Source organism: Rhinatrema bivittatum, chromosome 1, assembly GCF_901001135.1.
Source record: "Rhinatrema bivittatum chromosome 1, aRhiBiv1.1, whole genome shotgun sequence".
Taxonomy (NCBI): Eukaryota; Metazoa; Chordata; class Amphibia; order Gymnophiona; family Rhinatrematidae; genus Rhinatrema; species Rhinatrema bivittatum.
The window spans coordinates 305,589,144-305,605,684 of NC_042615.1; the positions used below are offsets into that span (position 1 = coordinate 305,589,144).

The following is a 16,541-nucleotide window of genomic DNA, read 5'->3' on the forward strand; positions in this document are numbered from 1 at the left end:
TAAAAGTACACGTGAAACTGTTTTTACGCTTACTTTTACATGCACAACCCTTCCTCCAGGAAATTTTCAAAGTACCATGTACATGCATAAAATTGAGTTTTATGCATAGAAATAGCTTTGAAAATGTCCTCTATCTCTTATATCTCCCCTTTCCCACCTTTCTTCCCGGGTGCACATGTTTTTAGATCTTTAAGTCCGCCCCCACATGCTTTATAATAGACAGTTATCCATTTTAGTAGCCTCCCTCTGGACTGATTCCTTCCAGGCTTTATCCTTTTTAAGGTACCGCATCAAGAATTGCATACAGTACTCCAAATGAGGTCTCACTAGGGATGTATTCAAGGGCATTATTGCCTTCTTTTTCTATTCTTCTCTCTATTCAGCCAAGCATCTTCCTTGCTTTTGCTGTCACTATGTCTACTTAGTGGCCACCTTAAGATCATCAGATATGATCACGATCCACCCTTGTTTTATGTGTAGAAGAAATTCCCCCCTTTAACTGTATTGCTCCCTTGGTTTTTTTGCAACCCAAATGCATAATCCTGCATTTCTAGCATCTCATTTTAGTTGCCAAGCTCTAGACCATTCCTCATGCTTCACTAGATCCATCCTCTTGTTTTCCGCACCTTCCAGAGTCTACCCTCTTGTACACTTTGGTATCATCTATAAAAAGGCAAACTGTACATATTAGGCCTTCCTCAATATTGCACACACAAATGTTGAAGAGAACTTGACCCCATCAATGGGATTTGGCAAGATAGTCAAAATCAAAGAAGAGTCTGAGTCATTAAAGCTCCAGAAACATGGGAAACCAATAGTCCTGTAGCACTCCTAGTACTGTTTATGTGATTTTAGTTCTTGAAATGCTGCAGGAGGCCTGGTCCAATGAGTGATGCTACTCTGTGTTTGTATGAGTGGGCATGTCTTAAATTTCAGTTTTTGTCAACTTGACTTTTCTTTGTAGTGTAAATTTGGCTGCTAAATTTCAAACCTGTTTTTCTTTCTAGGGTGTGGCAGTGAAGACCTGGTGGCCAAGTGGACACGGAAATCAATCTGGATACAACCTAACAGCAACTTTCGGTTTTGAGGGAGGCTACCAGATTGAGAAATCAGCTAAGGTAGCCGATCATTATGATTCACAACGTACATGATTCAGAAGAGCAGGGCGTCCACGTGACCCACTGCTAGAGCAGAAGATCTGGGTGTTATCTAATTGGGGCAGTGCTGAGTTGAGGATTCTGACTTGACTCTGAGAGCCAAACCCAAGCTGAACCAAGGCAAATTAATTAGCATAGAAAAGAATCATCGGGGCATCCTCGCCCCCAAAAAATTATTAAACTATTTTCCACCCTTTTGCATCTCTGGTTTTGATTTGTTCCTTCCTCACTTGGTCTTCCCCATCTCAAATTTGAGGCGTAAATTATGCACAGATATTTAAAAATGCAATCTCTGATTATACTTTGCCTCCCCCTACCTGTCCCTGCCCCCTTTTTTAATGGGGATAAAGCATGCATGCTTTTACCCATACTGGGGAGGAGGGGGGTAGTTTTTACAGTAATCAGACTGGGTTTTTACGCAAGTAAACATGTTTACCCCCATAAAACACTTTGTTGATTGGCCCCCATAGAAACATAGTTAATGACGGCAGAAAAGACCGCTGGCTCATCCAGTCTGCCCAGACTGACACTTGTTTCTGCCTGGATAGATGAGCATATAAATCCCATCCTTAACTCAATGTCAGCTCCCCCCTCTCCCTTTCTCTCAACCCTTCTCCCACCACCGCCTGCCATAACTCCCCCAAAATGTCCCTCTCTTGTTACCCCCACCCGTGCCTCTTTACCACCGTACTCTGCTGTCCCAGGCATGTTTTAATTCTGTCATGGTTTTGGAGTTAGTAGAAAATGTATAGGCTTTCATCACATTTTTCGTAAACCCCACCTGTTTCTATTTTGCCCAAGGTGTGACCTTACATTGCCCCAGAAGTAAGTGAAATGTTATCAAACTGCTCTTCAGGATATACAGGAAAGCTGCACACCGAGTGCAGAAATAGAATGACTGATTGCTTTATTGTAGATATAGCCACATGCTTTGTGGTCGCATTTGGATTCTTGTGCATAGGAAATGATCCTATTGCAAATTGCTGTTCCATTGTTTCGGGCATTCAAAAACCTGTGCTTCGTTTCACATGGAAGAGTTTTTCCACTGGGGAAATGCATAGTAAGAGAATACAGCTAGTGTTGTGGCATGGACCTGTACCACGCACACAGAGGAATAAGGTGAACCATTGTGTGAGACCCGAGAAACTGGTCAATGTTTTCTTTTACGTCAGGAACATAAGAAGATAAGCAATGCGATGCTGGGTCAGACCAAGGTCCATCAAACCCAGCATCCTGTCTCCACTGGTGGCCAGTTCAGGTCACAAATACCCGGGAGTTCTCAAATAGTAGGATCTTTTTCTTGTTGCTCACTCGCAGGGGGATAAGTAGTGACTTTCCCTGGTCTGTCTGGCTTAATCATTGTTTATGGACGTTTCCTCCAGGAGCTTGTCCAAACCCCGCTGTGCTAGTCGCTCAGTGTTTTGCTTTCTCCGTTATGAGGTTGAGGTTAAGGTATACAGTGCATCAGCTAGCTTTTCTGCATCTGTACAATGATTTATGGTCAAAGTGATATTCCAGCTTCCTTCAGATCAAGCAATGCACATCTTAATTCTGGGGCTGCAAAGAGTGGCCTGAGGAGCTAGAGTCAGTTCCTCAGAACAGTTTAGAGTGAATGGCAGTAATCCAGCACATGAGGATCACTTGACTCGCTCACTGTGCAAAATTCCCCTGCCTCCTCTGTCGCCGCAGACCCTACTCGAACTCCCAGCCACCTCTTTCACTTGCCTTTTACCACAGCCGTCTCCATCTGTCACCAGGAGGCTTGAATGCTGCCCATGTTTTGGTTACTGCCTGCTTCCCCCGAATGTTTTGTGGGCTATATATGTGTGCAGAATGGTGGTTGTGTGCAGCACAGTGTATCAATTTCTGCGCACTGTGTTTTGAAGCCCTTTTCTCTTGCGTGCTGTGTTTTCCAGCGAGTGCTTGTTTCATAACCTGTGTGTGTGTGTGTGTGTATTCGCGCACACATCTTACCGGGATTATTAATTTACCACCTCTACTGATTAGGCTATTTCAGGCATTAGCTACTCTGTCAGGAAAGTTGTTTCCTCACATTTCCTGTCATCCTTCTCACTTGTAATTTTATGTCCTGACCCTTTGTTCTTGAGCCTCCTTTTCATGTAAAATGTGGCCGCCTGCTTTATTGAAGCCTACTAGAATTTGTATTTAATTGAATGAGGGAGGACAATGCTGTGGGATTATGAATAACAAAGGATATGCATTGTATGTACAGGGGCACTCTTCTTTCCTCCCCTACAGACAACAGCTCTATCACTTAAGTTTTTGCTGACAGGGGAACAAATGTAATAAGGTGTGCAGGAAAACTGTGCGCTGAAATTCAGCATACAGCTTTTTAACCGGTTAAAAAAAAAACCAAAAAAACTTCCCATGCAGTAAGCAAATGGGATGCTAATGCATCGGGAGTTAAATAAGAGAAAACACAAAAATGTGTGCACAAACCCCAGTTAAAGTGTGTGCTTGGCCTTTTGCATGACCTGAGCGCACATTGTAACTTGCGGTGGAGGAGAGGAGGGAGGAATCTCAGGCTCATGATATATGCACACAAACAGGCACAAATCATGTTTAAGAACATAAGAAATATCATGCTGGGTCAGACCACAGGCCCATCAAGATCAGCATCCTGTCGCTGAGAGTGGCCAGGCCAGGATCCCAAAGAAAAGATCCAATCCTTCTTGCTCATAACCAGGGATAAGCAGTGACTTTCCCAAGTCTTCATGGCTAATAGTGGTTTATGAATTTTTCCTCCAGGAACTTGTCTAAACCCTTTTTTAAACCCAGCTGCAGTAACTGCTTTCACCACATTCTCTAGTTAACAAATTTCACATTTTAATGGTACAGTAAGTGGAAAAATATGTATTTTCTCCAGTTTGTTTTAAATGTGCTACCTATAATCTTCATGGAATGTCCCCTAGTTCAAGTACTATTGGAAAGAGTCAGTAATCATTCCCTATTTACCTGTTCCACGCCACTCATGATTTTATAGACATCTATCACATCTCCTCTCAGCCATCTCTTCTTCATGCTGAAGAGACCTAACCTGTGTAGCCTTTTCTCAGAAGAACCCTTCCATCCCCTTTATCATTTTGGTCACCCTTTTATGCACCTTTTCTGGTTTTGCAGGTTATTGTTTTCGGAGATGGGGTGACCAGAATTGCATACAGTACTCGAGGTGTGGTCACACCATGGATCAATGTAGAAGAATTACAATATTTTCCATTTTATATTCTCCATTCCTTTTTGAATCATCCCTAACCTTGCATTTTACTTGGTTGACTGCCGCTGCACACTGAGCTGAGGATTTCACAGCATAGTCCACAAGGACTCATGAGATCTTTTTCCTGGGTGGTGACTCCTAATACAGAATCCAGCCTTATGGACCTAGAATTTGGATTATCGTTCCCTACGTGCATCGCTCTGCACCTGTCCACAGTAAATTTCATCTTCCATATTAAGACGCCTAATCTCTCAGTCTCGCAAAGTCCTCTTACAATTCCTCACAATCAGCTTGTGATTTAACTGATTTAGAATAATTTTTGTGCCACAAAATAGGATTTGTGCTTGCTTGTGCGCATAAATCGCTAGGCTGAAGAGCTGAGCCTGGGCCAGAGGCAAGGGATGGGACGGGACGGGGGAGGCAATGAAAGGACAAAATGAGACGCATGACCATGGCGATTCCTCCAGGCGCCCACGCCCTTGGGCCTGAATGGCAGGGGCAAGGCTAGCTGCCAGTTCAGGGAGGGAGCAAGATACGGCTTCTGGCAGCAGCGGCCTCACCCTCCTCCTCCTCCTGTGGGCTGGGCTGGGCAATGTCCATCTGGGTGCACATTTTAAAAATATAAAGGAGGGGAAGACTTATGCGCACACATCCTCCTATTGCGCACATAAATCCAGAGTGCAGGTCCCCAACACCATGAACGTCCGATCAACCCCACGCACTGACACTAGTGCTGGAAACGTTAGTCCCCACCACTGACTGGGAGTCAAATGTACAGCGTCAGAACGTGAGTTAAGCCTAGACACCACCTCTCTGCGTTGGGAGGTAGTAACTCGGGGGTCTAAAACTTTTCAAGAGAAGGGGCCACATAGGACGTTTCAAATCTCCAAGAGGGTTGGTGGGGGTGGTCCTCCTCAGAATTTGCTTAGATTTGGGGAAGGGGCCGGTAGGGGGAGAAGCCCCTCAGAACTGTTAGCTGAGAAGATTTTGATGGGAGGGGGGGAACGAACGGGGACCACGTCTTGCCCTTTTGGTGATTTGAAATGCTGGGGAAGAGAGAAGGCGGGGGGGGGGGGGTTCCCAGGGGTGTAGGAGTATGGCAGATAGAGCATGAGTAGATAGAGCATGGCTAAAAGACAGGAAACAGAGAGTAGGATTGAATGGGCAATTTTCTCAGTGGAAGGGAGTGGACAGTGGAGTGCCTCAGGGATCTGTATTGGGACCCTTACTGTTCAATATATTTATAAATGATCTGGAAAGAAATACGACAAGTGAGATAATCAAATTTGCAGATGACACAAAATTGTTCAGAGTAGTTAAATCACAAGCAGATTGTGATAAATTGCAGGAAGACCTTGTGAGACTGGAAAATTGGGCATCCAAATGGCAGATGAAATTTAATGTGGATAAGTGCAAGGTGATGCATATAGGGAAAAATAACCCATGCTATAATTACACAATGTTGGGTTCCATATTAGGTGCTACAACCCAAGAAAGAGATCTAGGTGTCATAGTGGATAACACATTGAAATCGTCGGTTCAGTGTGCTGCGGCAGTTAAAAAATCAAACAGAATGTTGGGAATTATTAGAAAAGGAATGGTGAATAAAATGGAAAATGTCATAATGCCTCTGTATCGCTCCATGGTGAGACCGCACCTTGAATACTGTGTACAATTCTGGTCGCCGCATCTCAAAAAAGATATAATTGCGATGGAGAAGGTACAGAGAAGGGCTACCAAAATGATAAGGGGAATGGAACAACTCCCCTATGACGAAAGACTAAAGAGGTTAGGACTTTTCAACTTGGAGAAGACGACTGAGGGGGGATATGATAGAGGTGTTTAAAATCATGAGAGGTCTAGAACGGGTAGATGTGAATCGGTTATTTACTCTTTCGGATAGTAGAAAGACTAGGGGGCACTCCATGAAGTTAGCATGGGGCACATTTAAAACTAATCGGAGAAAGTTCTTTGTTACTCAACGCACAATTAAACTCTGGAATTTGTTGCCAGAGAATGTGGTTAGTCAGTTAGTATAGCTGTGTTTAAAAAAGGATTGGATAAGTTCTTGGAGGAGAAGTCCATTACCTGCTATTAAGTTCACTTAGAGAATAGCCACTGCCATTAGCAATGGTAACATGGAATAGACTTAGTTTTTGGGTACTTGCCAGATTCTTATGGCCTGGATTGGCCACTGTTGGAAACAGGATGCTGGGCTTGATGGACCCTTGGTCTGACCCAGTATGGCATTTTCTTATGTCCTTAAGTACTAATGTTATTTTCACGTGCTTGTATTCCGCAATTCATTACCAAAACCCTTGGAAGTGGATGATTTTATCCAAAGCTGAAAACCCTGCCACCCCCCCCCCCCAGCAGACTTGCCCCCTGCCCCCTGCCTCTCCCCTTCCCCGATATCTGCCTGCCTGGGGAAGTAGTGGAGAGTGGATGGATGGTGGGATGGAGGAGTCTGTGTGTGACGCATTCTCCCTCATTCACACCCCCACCCCTGTCTTCTCCTCCCTCTCCACTCTTTTTCGCAACATGCCAGAGCAAAACAACCCCCTCTGGAAACCCTAATCCAGGGAGAGACACCTGATCTTAGTAGCTGGGTTATAACCATGAGGATTTCTGCGCTCTGATGTCCATGGCCCCTCCCCCACAGCGGGCACAGTTGGGAATTCGGAAACCACCATCATAGTCTGTCTTTTACCTGGCAGCCCCGCGGAGCCCATGACTTGGTACCACCTGTGCCTTCCTCTCTGTGGCCTGCACCGCTCTCCACAGTAGCTGTAAACTCCTTAGAGCTGTGCTGCAGTTTCTCTCCCTGTCTTTAGCCTAAGTGGCTCCACCTGCACAAGAAGCACTATCACCAGCCATGCATAACACGCCCACCTGTGCTGCTCTGATGTGTAGCTAAGCTACTTGTACTTCTGACTTCAGTATCTGAGCCGGTGGTAGTAGCGGAATATGCTCCCACTACCAGCTCAAGGACCTTTTGTCCTTGTTGCTGGGTGGGGGGCCTGGATGAAATTCAGCCAAGGACTGCACCTGGCCCTCGGGCTATAGTTTGGAGATCCCTGTTTACATTAAATTTACATCAGAGGGTGCTAATCTGTACGTACATCATGTGCAAAGCCTCTAGGTGCATCAGGAGTAGAGTTAGCCTGCAAAAAATGTGCACATAGCTGTGGTTAAAACTGTGCGCTCTGCCAACCACACCTTCTTCCATCAGTCTAGTGTGGTTTACAAACATCCTGCTCTCATCTGATCTCCTCTGCTTAAGTGCGGGGATGACGTTCCTGAACCCTGTCTAGAATGCCGAGAGCTAATTCTGTAAGAAATTGTCATTGGCCCATAGCAGCAGTAGCACACGTTCGCAGGATAATAGAAGGACAGGTCACAGAGGGTAGTACATCAGGAAATCTTGAATGTCACAGAAAACAATATACATATTTCTGTAACAAAAATAAGCCAGCAGAAGCATACCCTCATTAGCCCCTGATTTTGGTGCAGGGCTTTTCCTTAACAGCATCCCAAACAAAGGATCTGTCGTTTCTATTCTCAATAAGACAAGGAAGATGGAGAAGCAGGAAGGGGATTTCCTGAACAAAGTTCATGAAATCATCGTGGCCAGCTTTCAAAAGAGATTTTGTGACGAGTTTTGTAATGCATTGTGGAGGAACATAACAAAATCCATTGAATTGCTTTGTTCTAGATTAATTTGTTTTGCAAAATAAAAACACAAAATTGGCATTTCCCCCATGTCCTCCTCCCCCAAAATTGTGATATTCTCTGCAAATGCAGGCTAGTGTGCCTCCCTGGCTGCCACCGGGGAAGGAGAGTGTATCCACATTATAAAATGTCTAGGGCTAACAGGCCAGTACCTAGAAACCTTGCTGCATATTGTAAATGCCTGTTGTCCTCTCAGCATTTCATGGCTGTTTGCCAACAGGTTTATTTTCGGATGGTGGAGCTCATACAGGAGCCAATCCCAGGTTCCCCTGGTCTGAGTTTCTACTTCAGAATCAACGGCCTTCCCATTTTCATAAAGGGATCTAACTGGATTCCAGCCGACTCCTTCCAGGACAGAGTTACTTCTGACGTGTAAGTTATTTCTAACTAAAGGCTGATATATATATATAATCTCTTTGTATCCACCTGGGGGAATTCAGTGTCGCTGCAGAATTTTCAATTTGACTGGCTGCCACGCCAGCGGGAATCCAACTTGGGGACAGTGGCAGCATCCCTGACCCAAATGGGGGATAGAGGGAGTGAGTAGATGCAGCTTCAGACTGCAGGATAGGAGCAGGTGGGAAGAGCCCACCTGGAAGAAGCGATGGCAGCTTCAGAGGTGGAAAGGAGCTGGAGGGGGAGGATAGAGAGTGGAAGAAGGAAGCTGGGGGTGGGGAGAGAGTGATGGGGTCGAGAGTTGGGAGGGTGAAAGTGATGCGGGGAAATAAATTCCTAGGAACAGTTATTGGCTGATCGGCAAACAGCTGACCATATATGAACTAACATGACTGTACTTACTAGACAGGGTTGTATCTCTCTGAGTTGTCTTCCTAATTACTTGATGAAGGATTTTGAAATGATTTGTAATAAAATCTGTTAGTAAGCATATGTGCATACATTCAAACACCTTTTTTTTTTTTTTTGCCCTCCCTCAGTATGTGTGGGATGGGGTGACCGGAGACAGCTTCATGTAAAAAGCGACAGATTCAGTATATCCTGGTTTCAACCCCAGTGCATGCTGGGAGACACAGCCTTTTTTTTTTTCTTAAGGGAAATCAGAGCTTCACCTCCATGCATAAGAGTGAGGTAAATCCAGAAATGGCATTTCTGACATGGAGCTATCTGATCACGCTGCTGCTGGCTCGGGCAGCAGTGAAGCTAGGGAACACCTGAGAACCACCTTATGTATCGGGCCTAGGTTTACAAAGCACTCTACAGTCGTGTGACAAATACAAGTACAATACTGAACTTTCTTTTCCCTGTTTCCACAGGCTACGGCGGCTTCTGCAGTCTGCAGCTGAGGCCAACATGAATGCGCTCAGAGTTTGGGGTGGGGGGGTCTATGAACAGGATCAGTTCTATGACATCTGTGATGAACTTGGCATAATGGTAAAAGGGAAAATCTAAGAGTCTAAGTAATTGCTAGAATTCTGTCATTTGTAAAAATAAATCCTGTCATGAGAAGTGTGTGTGTGCAGGCAGGCAGAGGTCCTATTGATGTCACTGGATGTTTGCTGTAAATCCTTAAATATTAGCCCTTTGGTGTGCTTGGTTAAGGGTGAAGGGCTCTAACACAGATAGGAGGAGCCTTGACTTGACTTGTAGAAATCTCTTGGAGATTTGGTGGTCATGTGGCCACCTTCTAAAGAAATGAAGGAAGCCAGACAGCTATGTTCTCCTCACAGCTAGATTTCAGCCAGCTGCCCTATTTGCTTATATTATATCTTTTTGGATTTTGAGAGTTTCTTTTATTTGTAGCCTGAGTTTCCAAATGATACTAAAGGCAGCTTACAGCATTATTAGAATCCAGGTGCAATAAGTCCTGTTCCACAAAGAATTTATAATTTAAGCAGGTACCTGAGGCAGTGGGAGGTAAAGTGACTCGCCGAAGGTTACAGGGAGTGGCGGCAGGGGAAGTGGTTTCTGTGGGTTTTTTTGAACTCTGGTTCTCAGCACATTGCTCCAGTTAGGAGGCCACGTCTTCTCAGCTGCATTAGATCAGGGGGAGGGAGAGTCCTTGTTTGTGCTTTGCCACTCTCTGGGATGAACTGCATGGGGTAGCCAAGCTCTCTTTCCTAGTGCTTCAGCCAGGTCACTGTGGAAGAGACAGGACCTGACGCAGTGTCGTACTGCCTCCACAACCGAACCAGTCTGACACAACACTGGACTTCAGAAACATTCACAGCTTGCAGGTTTGAAAAAAAAAAAATCTCCATTCCAATGCCACAGTCCTTATTTGTGGCAAGTTAAAAGCTGAATATTTCACTTTAGGGCCTTGTAAGCTGTTCCTTCTACCCTGTGTCATTGAGAAATGGTAAGCCAAGCTGACCTGGTTTCCATCTCACGAGTGGCTGTACGGGGTAATGTTTGAGAGTGAGTTGTTGCCGTTCTTAAGACACTTGAAAGGTCCGAGTTGAAAGAGCCAGTGAAGAGTATAAGTTATCTGGACCTGTTTCTCCCTGACCAGACTTACCTGCATAATGTTAGCCAGACAGTAATGAATATCTGCACTGGCTGGCCGAAGTTGCACCATGGCCCAGGAATGCCTTCAACCTTAACCCCTTTTTACTTGAGTACATTTTGTTTTTGGCGATCCGAAGATTTGTCTGGTCAACTCCCAAAGTTAGCCAGACGACTTCGCTGCCCGCCGCAGAGATTCTGAGATTTGTTCAAAGTGGCCTTCTGGTGGGAAAGCTGACCGCGTTTGGCATTCAGAGTCGCCGGTGATTGTTTTAGGAGCCAACATCCGTAGAGCAGGTCACGTGCCAGCAACCCAGAGCTCCTGGTTTTTACAAGGTAGCATTTCGTCCCGTGAAAGCAGATCTCTGGTGGGGGAGAGTGCAGGGCACGCCGAAAATATTTCTGCGTTTATCAAACCCCAGTGGGAGGAAAGCAATCCCTCAACAGCTAGGAAATAGTCCTAGCAACAATTATGAGATTGTGCCTTATAAGTATTTGGCTTGAAATGTATAGTGTAAACACATTTTATTTGCTTAAGTTCGTACAAGGCTCCAGCTCATTAGTGAACGAAGTGTGTGTGTGTCGGGGGCATGGGGGGGAGGGAGAGAGAGAAGGGAGGGAGGAGGGGTAGGTCTACTTGGGATTCATTATATGTGATCTCAGGAAAATAGGTTTGCCCCCCTGGTGGTGTTATAGAAAGGGGCCAAACTCCATATATATATCTCAGTCTGAGGAAGGAAGAGATGAATGTTTCTGCTAAAGCAGTGCTTTATGCTCTCTGCTTCCCTGGTTGAAGGCTGTCTTTGGCACCACTGGGCGTTAGGGTAGCTCTGCTCACTTCTTTCCTCTGACTTGAATGGATAGAAATTTCAGAAACCCCGGTGTATTGATTTGGGCCCTGCCTCCGTCTCTTTCACGCCAGCATGTGTCTAATCCTGGTGAGAAGGTGCCGGAGAGTCATGGAATTAAACTTTGGATTTAAACCGAAGAGCAAAGAAATGCAGAATGTTCAGGGACCTTTCTTTTTTTTTTCCAGGTTTGGCAGGATTTCATGTTTGCTTGCGCCCTGTACCCGACCGATCCGAGCTTCTTAGAATCCATCACAGCAGAGGTAACGCATCAGGTACGTTACAGAAAAAAGGGGGTTTGAAAAGCCAGACTCGGAGGGAGGGAGGGGGGGGTGTATAAATTCATCTTAAGGTCTTGGGGTTTTGTATCGCCGATTTCTGGCGCTCTGGAATCGTTTTTAAAAGAAAGCCACGGAGTGCTTGTCACGCTATGTACGGTGTTTGTCCTCTTTGGATACTGCTCTGAAGAAGCTGGCTGTCTGCTACAAAATCCACTGTACTGTAATTACACAAACATTGAGAGCGAAAAAATACCACATAATATATGTGTATAATAACCCAAAACTCACTCCTTTAAGCAAAAGTGGTGCTCATGTTCAAACTGAGAGCAAATTATAACCTCCTAGGGAAATGATGTGTGACCCTCATAAGTTAGCACTGGGCCTGCACAAATGAATCTTATGACTTGTCTGTCTGTTTGCTCATAAAGTCATAACCCTTGGTCAGCTGTATGTGAAGACAGCCGATGGCTGATCTGAGCTAACATTTACACCAGCGATGTAATGCATACGTGTCCATTTGTAGTCTGGAGCCACAACTGTTGCATCAGAATGTTGTTCTACTTCACGCATGATGAAGATTAGACAATTCGAAATGCTGCGGTGTTGGGTTTTCGTTTTGAGCACCAGAAGATTTTGCACGCAGTTGTGGAGTCCAATATGACGAGTATTTCTTTAAGACATGAGATAAATATTTATAAACATACTAGTTATGCAAGATTACCTGATGTGGAAATAAGTACAATTTTTTTTTAAAATGAGATGAAAGAGACTGTTGTTTCCAGTGACCAATGATTACAACTTTAAGAGCATCAAGCAAGGAGATTGATTTGTGAGGTCCCGATGTTAGCTTATGAGGGTCATACATCATTTCCCTATGAGGTTATAATCATACTATCTGTTTGAACATGAGCGCTGCTTTTGCTTAAAAGAGTGAGATTTTGGTTATATATAAAATCAACTGTTCCGGTCATAAGAACATAAGATATGCCATACTGGGTTAAACCAAGGGTCCATCAAGCCCATATCCTGTTTCCAACAGTGGCCAATCCAAGTCACAAATACCTGACAAGTACCCAAACATTAAATAAATCTCAAGCTACTATTGCTTATTAATTACTAGCAGTTTATGGAATTTTCCTCTAGGAATTTATCCAAACCTTTTTTAAACCATTACACTAACTGCTGTAACCACATCCTCTGGCAATGAATTCCAGATTTTAACTATGTGCTGAGTGAAAACGAATTTTCTTCGATTTGTTTTAAATGAGCTACTTGTTACCTTCATAGAGTGCCCCCAGTCCTACTATTCTCTGAGAGAGTAAATAACTGATTTACATTAACTTGTTCAAGTCCTAGTCTCTGCCTAGTCTGAGGTACCCTCCTGTTTTCAGACACTAGGGCCCAGCAATGTAACACTTCAAGATTCATTGAGGCAGTGGGGTTCTTGGGAATGTATTGCAGGCAAGAATGAGGGTCATCTGTCCTCTGTGCTATTTGAGAAGCTTTAAGAGTTTACAGTGGTCTCTGTGTAGGCAAGCGTACAAACCACCGACCATGTGATTTGACTTTGACACCGAGTCTGGGAGCGTCCTTCTGCTGGTTGTAAGACAGCATGGAATATTTGCCTTGGAGAAATCTTCCTGTCCCAGTTTCCCACGTCTGCAAAAGCCTCTGCCATATCTTCTGTAGTCACGCCAAGTCACTAGAGAGATGAATGCAGCATGGCTCAACCTGAATAACTGCCGAAAGGGTGCATTTTCCATACATAAGAGCAAAAGTCCATGCACAAATACCACAAGGACCAGCTAAACAGTGAATGCCAAATTTATTAGATATTCTGTTAGATAACTGATGAGATAAAAGCAAGTAAAATACGAGTCCAGAAGAATGCTGCGTAAGTATGATGGGCTTAAAGCAGGGGTGGGCACACTTTTCTACTGCAGCCACATCACAGGCTCTCATTTGCAACAGGCACCAGAGACCCCTTGGAGCTTCTCAAGTCACAGCGAGAGGGAGAAAGCAGCGGCAATAGAGAGAACTCTAAAGTTTTTTTAACCATAACCAGCAATATTATGAGACAGCAACACCAAGAGTAGCGTATACATCCCACTGAACTGAAATATGGGCAAATCAGCAGGTACAGTGCAAGAATGTCTCAGAGGGGAACAAGTGCTGAAAGATAAGAAGACCGGCAAGGAAGATTTTCCCAGCTCGCATCCGGTTTCAGGATACAAGATGGTTTCGTCCTAACAAGAGATCTTCGGCATTCTTGCAGAAGCAGGGAGCGGGAAGACAGGAATCCATTCAGGGTTCCCAAAAACACCTCAGAGATAGTTCAAGTCAGGGCACCAGAATTACTAAGTCTTTGCAATGAAGCCAATTTGGTCCACTCTCTCGGGGAAGTGGGTGGGGGACACCTAACACAATTTTACATGGAGTGGACCAAGATCACTTCGGACCAATGGATGTTAGAAGTGATAAGAGACATCCAAGATGGCTGCTAACTAGAAGGATGTGTGTACGGAGAGCTCCTCAGTTCTTTTGAATTTCCTAAGAAAAAGATGCCCCACACAAAGTGGAAGGGGAAAGTCAGGACGGAGATCCCAACTAACCTGACTCCTACACCTTCTCAGACGGTTATCGAGGGGTTTTTCACACCGAGAAACGTTAGAACCCCGGCAGAAGTGTCCGCTGCTGGCGTTGGGGTGGAGCCAATAACGATGCAATCGGACCTGCACATCTCACTAAGTCCCGGGGCTCCCGTGACGCCAGAGCCGCCTCAAGTCGCGCAGCCCTGGTATCGGGAGAGGCCGAACGTCTGGAGAGGTTGGAGGTGCTCAACCCCATCAGGGAGATTACCAGAGAAGGAGGAGCATGACCAAAGGTCAGTGACCCGCTGATGCGAGGAAGCAGTGGCAGCAGAGAAGGAAACTGTGTGGAGCCGCTGACCTCGATACCTGAAAGGCACTCTGGCATGGCTTTGACCTCTGTTTCGAGGCAGGAACGAAGTCAGCAAGGTACAGGGAGTGAACTGGCTAGTTCAAGAGAGAATCAAGTAATTGGAATAACCTTAGAAAATGTTTGGTCAGTGCTGATGGAGTTAAAAACCTCAATTGTGAACTTAAATTCAACATTGTCTGAAACTCAAAATTGTATAGTTCAGATTGATCCAGTAATATTAGCATATACTAAGAAATTGGAGGATTTGGATTCTCGTGTCTCTCAAATCAAAAAATTCAAGCTGGATTAATCCAGGGCGAACAGATGCATGCTAGAAAGATTGAGAACATGGAAAATGAGGGGAGATATAATAACTTAAGCTCATTTCTCCCTTTGAGCAATTTAAAAAATATATGATTGATAACCTTCAATTATCTCTGAAAACCTTACCAACAATACTTAAGATCTTTTTTGTGTTATCTGGAAAAAAAAGGGGATAATGACCAGCAAATTAAAGATCCACAGAACATGACTAATCTTACAGAATTTTTGGAAACAACAATGGAGGAACAGGTTGAATAACGTGGGACTCTATGCATAAGATTTGCTTTGGCTTCAGAGAAATAAAATATTGAAGTTATCCCTCTGGAATAGAGAGAAATCCTATCTAGGACAAAAGATCTGGGTATTTCCGGATATATCCAGAACTACACAATTGAGAAGAAAAAACTTTCTTCAAATTACCCAGGAGGTGAAAGATCTTGCAGATAATCTATTTTCCAAGCAAATGCGTAGTTAAATATAGCAATGAAAGATTTGTATTTCTTGATCCACCCGAATTACGTCAATTTCTTGATGCACGATTACCTAAATGATAATGTTACCTGGTCAGGGGATATGGTGATAGAATGTTTTATCCTTCTAAATGCCTTATTACTACTGTTGCTCTGTTTTGAAACTTGGATCTTCCAATTATGGCCTTATAACGGGAGTATTTCCTTTATTTAGAATTTATTGACTAGAGATTTTTTTCTTCTTATGATTGATGGATGTTAAATTGTATTTTGAACTAGCCAATAATCTGATATCTGATACTGAATGTAATGGTTACCCATTCAATGACAAGCTGTAATTGCTGTCTATTTTGTTTGAAAATGCATAAATTAAAAAAAAAAAGAAGTGATAAGAGACGACTACGCTTTAGAATTTTCTCGCTCCATCAGGGAAGCCTTTGTGGTCTCACATTGTGGGTCCCGTGACAAGCAAGAAGCCATTCGGGAGACATTGCATCACCTTCAACAGTTGGGCACAATCGTTCTGGTGCCATTAATAGAGCAGGGTCGAGGGAGGTACTCTATATACTTTGAGGTTCCCAAAACGTAAGGGACCTTTCGACCCATTCTCGACCTACAGAAGGTGAATGTGGTGCTGCAAGTGCCCCATTTTCATATGGAGATGTTACGGACAGTTATAGTGGCGGTCCAATGAAGGGAGTTTTTGGCTACACTGGACTTAATGGAGGCATATTTACACATTCCCATACATGCGAATTATCATAAATTTCTTCCATTTCATGGTGCTGGGGCCACATTTCTAGTTTCGGGCCCTTCCGTTTGGTCTAACGACTGCACCAAGCACTATCACAAATGTGATGGTTCTGGTGGTGGTGGCGCTCCGAAGGAAAGGGGTCCTAGTTCATTCTTATCTGGATGACTGGCTTATCCGTGCAAAGTCGAAGGAGAAATGTCATCAGTCGGTTTGGAGGGGTATTGGATATGTTGCGATCTCGGGGCTGGATGGTGAACCGAGGGAAGAGTCACCTGGTTCCAACCCAGACTTTGGAAAAATTGGAAACTAGGTTCGACAACAGATTTTTTTTTTTTTTTTG

The 16,541-nt window shown here is 44.3% G+C and overlaps 1 protein-coding gene across 4 annotated transcripts in view; it reads left to right on the forward strand.

The window, feature by feature from the left end:
- MANBA (mannosidase beta) overlaps positions 1 to 16,541 on the forward strand; it is a 137,231-nt gene that overhangs the window by 81,862 nt on the left and 38,828 nt on the right. For all 4 annotated transcript variants that reach the window (XM_029597047.1, XM_029597050.1, XM_029597048.1 and 1 more), the window contains 4 exons: positions 1,008 to 1,118; positions 8,345 to 8,496; positions 9,396 to 9,513; positions 11,621 to 11,707. In XM_029597047.1, coding sequence (XP_029452907.1) covers positions 1,008 to 1,118; positions 8,345 to 8,496; positions 9,396 to 9,513; positions 11,621 to 11,707 — 468 coding nt within the window. The remainder of the gene's footprint in view (positions 1 to 1,007; positions 1,119 to 8,344; positions 8,497 to 9,395; positions 9,514 to 11,620; positions 11,708 to 16,541) is intronic.